This window comes from Pteronotus mesoamericanus, unplaced genomic scaffold, assembly GCF_021234165.1.
Source record: "Pteronotus mesoamericanus isolate MK-2021 breed Mesoamerican mustached bat unplaced genomic scaffold, CSHL_Meso_final contig_25, whole genome shotgun sequence".
NCBI classification, from domain to species: domain Eukaryota; kingdom Metazoa; phylum Chordata; class Mammalia; order Chiroptera; family Mormoopidae; genus Pteronotus; species Pteronotus mesoamericanus.
In genome coordinates this window covers 1489356-1495376 of record NW_026555105.1, presented here as the reverse complement: position 1 = coordinate 1495376, position 6021 = coordinate 1489356, and the positions used below count along the sequence as shown (strand labels likewise).

At 60.2% G+C, this 6021-nt stretch overlaps 1 protein-coding gene across 1 annotated transcript; it reads left to right on the top strand.

Annotated features, from left to right (window-relative positions):
* The first annotated feature begins 745 nt into the window (after window positions 1-745).
* Window positions 746-5100, top strand: TUBB1 (tubulin beta 1 class VI). Its single transcript, XM_054573343.1, has 4 exons — window positions 746-802; window positions 3251-3359; window positions 3827-3937; window positions 4022-5100. Exons 1-4 carry the CDS (start codon window positions 746-748, stop codon window positions 5098-5100), a joined length of 1356 nt encoding a protein of 451 aa, XP_054429318.1.
* The last annotated feature ends 921 nt before the right edge of the window (window positions 5101-6021 follow it).

Here is a 6021-nt window from a genome sequence, read left to right as displayed (position 1 = left end):
CTGGGGAGGTAGGAGGGGACAGGCTGGGTTTAGGTTTCTCTCTCCACTGGGTTTCCCCAGGCTCTGGAGAATCACATGGTGCTGCCGCAACTCTGGCCAAGTCTCCCCGCCCCCGCCCCCACTGTCTCCCTCTGAGGTCGCCCCCAGCCACCCATGGCTCTGGGGCCGCTCCTTAGGGAACATGGTGAAGACAACGGGAGCCGTGGCGGGTTCTCAGGCGAGGGCGGGGAGACACCCCGCTGGTCGTGTGGCTGCGGTGAGGCCGCCTCATGCTCTGGGATAGCATGTGTGGTCTCATCTGTCACGTTCAGGCAAACGGATTTCTAATAATACAACTGGCTTGGACGGGGCAGCTCTCTGGAGGTGGCTCCGGTCACCCCAGTGAGCTAGGAGCCTGCGCTCAGTTGTCATACCAGGGCCCCCCCCGCCTCCCCCTCCCTGTGCCGGAACCCCAGGCCTGGCGCACAGCAGCAGCCTCTGGTCATGGACTCTAGGAAATGACTGGGCGATGTTCTGTGCTGGGGGAGAGAGCCACCACCCCCTTCACTGGGGTGATAGCAGGGAGCACGGGGGGGGGGGGCTGGGCGTCTGGGCTGGACACGCCCTTGGGTCCCCCTGGCTCGGTGGCTGGGTCGGCTGGTCCCACTGCTGCACAGCCCAGAGCTGTGCTGCGCTCGCAAGGTGAAGGCGGCTCCCCCACAGTCTGCGAGTTCCGGGAAGACCTTGCGCTCGGGCACAGGCAAGGATGCGAGAAATTGTGCACATTCAGATTGGCCAGTGTGGCAACCAGATCGGATCCAAGGTGAGGAGACCCGCGTTCCCGGCACTCGCTCCGCCGCGGTCCCCAGGCGCCGCTGACCAAGACGCTGCCTCAGGGAGCTGGGCTGACGGCATGTGCTGGCTGGGTATTTGATTATTAATGCCTTTAATTAAAGAGACAGGAAATAGCAGAAGTTTAAAGGGTTATTTTAATTCATTGAGTCCCGTGTGTGATAACACACATCACCCATTTTTACTTTATCGTCTTCAGCGATGCACTTTTCATATCTAAAAACAGTCGTTTGTCTCCAGCTTTCCAGTTTGTTGGGTGACTTTCGACACCGTGTCTGTAAGCTATCTTTCCCTTCTCTCCCGTATTTATGCTCTAAAGATAAAAAAGATGAGCTGCTTACTATTCTGTTTAACATGCCATAGGAAAGTAAAGAGTTAAACCTCAGAGTTTTGTGCACAGTAGCAAAAAGAATTAAAATACTCCCTCTAGGATACAAATGAGTTTTTCTCCTCCCCCCTTAAATTTTTCTACAAAGGGCCTGGCTGGGTTGGTAGCACTAAGAAAACCAGGGATACCACCCCGTGCCTCCAGCCCTAATTTTTAAAAACCTTTTATTTATTGATTTGAAAGAGAGAGAGAGGAGAGGGGAGGAGGGGGGAGAAGCGGAGAGGAGAGGAACATCAATTTGCTGTTCGCGTATTTACGCGTCCGTTCCGTGGGCCCTCCCTTGGGAGGGAACCCGCAGCCTCCGTGCGTTGGGATGGCGCTCTAACCACCTGAGCTCCTCGGCCGGGGCGCCAACCCTAGTTTTAAGATGACCCGTTCTACAGTATCTGATTGTTCTCACTGCTATTTTAAAATGAATTTTACAAGCATGAACTGCATTAAAACTGTCTTTAGATTTCTTAAAAAGTGGTAAAACACAGAATAAAATTTACCCTCTTCACCATTTTAAGGTATATCCTTCATGGCCCCTTGCGGAACTGAAACTGTCCCCTTCAAATGCGAACTCCCGCCCTGCTCCCCTCAGCCCGGGCCCCCCTGCCCCCGCCCCCGCCCCCGCCCGCTCTGTCTCTACCCGCCTGTCTCCTCCTGGTCCCTCCTAGAAGTGGAATCTACAGAACTTGTCCCCTCGTTCCTGGCTTATGTCGCCGAGCACGAGGTCCCCCAGGTCTGTCCACGCTGTAGCAGGCGGCAGAACTTCCTTCTTTTCTTGAGGCTGAATAACGTCCCGCTGTGCAGAGGGGCCACTTTTGCGTCTGTTCAGCCACCCACGGACCCGGTGGCTGCTTCCCGCTGTGGGCTGTCGGGAAGGCTGCACCTGGGCAAAACCTACTCTTTGAATGCAGGGGTTGGCTACCTGGGGCAAAAAATGCTGCGGCTGGAAGAGAGACAGCCACCCTTCCATGCACAGGGACAGGCGTCCAAAACCAAGACACGCGGAGAGGTCGGAGGCTGCCCCCCACCCCCTGCTCTGAGGCTGGACGATAATGCAGGCAGAGGCCGTGAGGACGGGCGTGGGCTAGACAGCGTCTCTGCTCGGCCTGGGGCTGCGTGGCCTCAGGGCCAGAGCCCGGCAGCTCCTTACGGTTCGGGGCCCTAAGAACTCGAAGTTACATTTAAATTGCGTGTCATAGGACTTAAATGTATTTATTCTTCCACACTCTGCATGGTGCTGGCACTTCACTATGAAGGAGGCCATGGCCCGAGCGGAGGCCGCACGTACCAGGCGCGGCAGGGAGAAAGCCCTGGGGGACGCGAACATAAGTGGATTCACTTCCATGGCGTCAGACTGTGTGCTTCCAGGGCAATGGAAAGAAGCTGTCTCAGCAACTGTTGCCCGTGCAAGAGCTTGGCACGTAGCTCTGGTATTGATAATAAATACTGTGCATGTGACGGGAGGCGCAGTGTGTTTCAAACAGTTACTAGAGGATAAGCTATGGGTGGGTTTGAGTCGTGTGCACCCCTGATCACAAAAATGCAGGGGGCTTGAATCGGATGTGGGTGTTCCAGTCGTGGGGTTTTGAATAAACCTCCGAAGTGAAATGAGATATTTTGGTGAAATCGGCTAAGAGTCCAGTCTGTTTTCACGCGGGGGCCTGGACTTCACTAGCCGGAAGCATGGAGGAGTGGCTACTGATACGCTCTCGATGGGAACTTCTAAAACCACCGCTGTAATGGATACAAGAGCCTGGATTTAAAAAGAGCAGACGTCAGTGTAGTAACCTGTGTTGACAGCGCATTTGGGGAGCTCGGGTGGGTACAGACGGCAGTCCTCAGGTGCGGGGTGGCAGAGGCACCCGGTGGGTTGTGCCCCAGGGGGCACATGTGGGAAGAGGCCTGAAAGGCGTCCGGGGGAGGGAGGGTGACGCTGGCCCAGGCCGCAGCCCGTCTTGCCGCTCCACCCGTGGGCTCGCTGGAGCCGATGCGGCCTTTCTTGGGGTCCCTCTGCGCGCTGACCGCCGCCTCTGCTTCCAGTTCTGGGAGGTGATTGGCGAGGAGCACGGGATCGACGCGGCCGGGAGCTACAGCGGGGACTGCGCCCTGCAGCTGGAGAGAATCAGCGTGTACTACAACGAGGCCCACGGTAGGACGCCGGGCGCCGCCGCCCTTGGCCACCAGTCCCGGGGGAGGGAGTGGCCGGAGGGGGGCCGCCAGTGGTCACTTGAGTGCTGTCCAGGCCTAGCAGCAGACTCACGAGTGACAGGTCCCCACGAAGTCACTCATTGGGGGCACATGTCCTAACACGAGTAGTTTAAGCACCAACTTTCCTTTTTTGGTCTTTAAATTAAAACCAGAAGCGCTTCCACCAGGAACAGAGTCTCTGCCACGGGCAATGCAACAGGACAAAATAATGAGCGAGGAATTTCTCAAGCATTTCACAGATTTGCATGATTGTTCTCAGGGTCAGGATTCAATGTCAAGCTCTTTCTACTAAAGATGCTGTTTTTTTTCTTTTTCTTTTCTTGGACCCGTATCACAAGGCTCTATTTTGATGAAACATTAACTTTTAGAAAAACAACAGTTCGCTGATGTCTCCGTTTTTCCGTGCAGGTAAGAAATACGTGCCCCGAGCCGTCCTGGTGGACCTGGAACCGGGGACCATGGACAGCATCCGCTCCAGCAAGCTGGGCGCGCTCTTCCAGCCCGACAGCTTTGTTCACGGTAGGTTCTCCTGCCTCCTGGCCGCGCCCTCCTCCCTGCCCCCCTCCCCGTCTGGGCAGCGTGACCGCGACCCCTCTGCCGCAGGTAACTCGGGCGCCGGCAACAACTGGGCCAAGGGTCACTACACAGAGGGCGCGGAGCTGCTGGAGAGCGTCCTGGACGCCGTGCGGAAGGAGAGCGAGGCCTGCGACTGCCTGCAGGGCTTCCAGCTGGTGCACTCGCTGGGCGGCGGCACGGGCTCCGGGATGGGCACGCTGCTCATGAACAAGGTCCGCGAGGAGTACCCCGACCGCATCCTCAACTCCTTCAGCGTCATGCCCTCGCCCAAGGTGTCGGACACGGTGGTGGAGCCCTACAACGCCGTGCTCTCCCTCCACCAGCTGATCGAGAACGCCGACGCCTGCTTCTGCATCGACAACGAGGCCCTCTACGACATCTGCTTCCGCACGCTGCGGCTGACCACGCCCACCTACGGGGACCTCAACCACCTGGTGTCCCTGACCATGAGCGGCATCACCACCTCCCTGCGCTTCCCCGGCCAGCTCAACGCCGACCTGCGCAAGCTGGCCGTGAACATGGTGCCCTTCCCCCGCCTGCACTTCTTCATGCCCGGCTTCGCCCCGCTCACGGCCCAGGGCAGCCAGCAGTACCGGGCCCTGTCGGTGGCCGAGCTCACGCAGCAGATGTTCGACGCGCGCAACACCATGGCCGCCTGCGACCCCCGGCGCGGCCGCTACCTGACGGTGGCCTGCATCTTCCGCGGGAAGATGTCCACCAAGGAGGTGGACGAGCAGCTGCTCACGGTGCAGACCAGGGACAGCAGCAGCTTCGTGGAGTGGATCCCCAACAACGTCAAGGTGGCCGTCTGCGACATCCCGCCACGCGGCCTGAACATGGCCGCCACCTTCATCGGCAACAACACGGCCATCCAGGAGCTCTTCACCCGCGTGTCCGAGCACTTCTCGGCCATGTTCCGCAGGAGGGCCTTCGTGCACTGGTACACGGGTGAGGGCATGGATGTGAGCGAGTTCGTGGAGGCCGAGAGCAACGTGCACGACTTGGTGTCCGAGTACCAGCAGTTCCAAGACGCCAAAGACGCCCTGGAGGAGAGCGAAGAGGTTGCGGGGGAGGTGGAAATGGAGGCAGGGGACGCCGCGCCCTGACCGCGGGGGGCGCCAAGCAAGCGCCCCTCGGCCCGCCGGCGTTTCCCGCCGCCACCCACGCCCGCTCCGCCGGCAGCACGGGCAGCCTACCAAGCCCACGTGGTCACGCACTCTCCGCTGTGACACGGGACCGTGGGCGGGTCGGGGCGCCACCGATAGGCACTGGGGCCTTCTGCGGGCACTTCTGTTGAACGCGCACTGTACGCACGCCTTTCAGTAGTAAAGTGAATGCATGGCAAAGCGCTCCCTTCGTGTGCAGACGTTTGCTAGGCTTCACCGCGCGCCGCGCAGCTGCTCCAGCGGACAGCACGCGCCTGCCTGGGGAGGGCGCCGAGACACGCCGGGGCTCCTGGCCTGGTGCGTGGACCACGGAGGCCCTGCCCGGCGTCCTGCCTCTCCGTGCTCGCTGGCTCTAAGGAAGCCGGGCGACTGCTGCGCACCCGGGGCGAGGTGACGTCCACGGGGCGCTCTGCGTTCCCTGATTGGGGGGCGAGGGGAGGGAAGAAACATGCCGCCCACCCAGCGCAAAGGCCGGCCCGAATGGAAACCAAAGCAACAGGCCAAGCTCAGCAAGCCCGGCCCTGTCCCCGGCGCGGCGAGGAGCCGCTGGCGCCGCAGGCCCCTGCGCGTGCCCTCAGTGTCTCCTTTGAGGCAGGGCCAGCGGCCTCCCGACCCTCTTGCTGTGCCTGCCAAGGCCACTGGGGAGCGCCCTTCCCGTCCCACTCCACCGCCCCCCCCCGCCCCGCCCCCCGGCCCCTACTCTTTCTGGAAGGGCGTGATGCGCCCAGCAGCCGCTGGCAGGCAGTGGCTGCAGCGTCCTTCTCGGTCGCGGAGGATGTCGTCTCATTAGGGAGCTTTTACGGTGCAAGTTAATTCGCAGACGGAGCCGTAGGTGTTGGAAGGTGGCTTGGCTTCCACGGC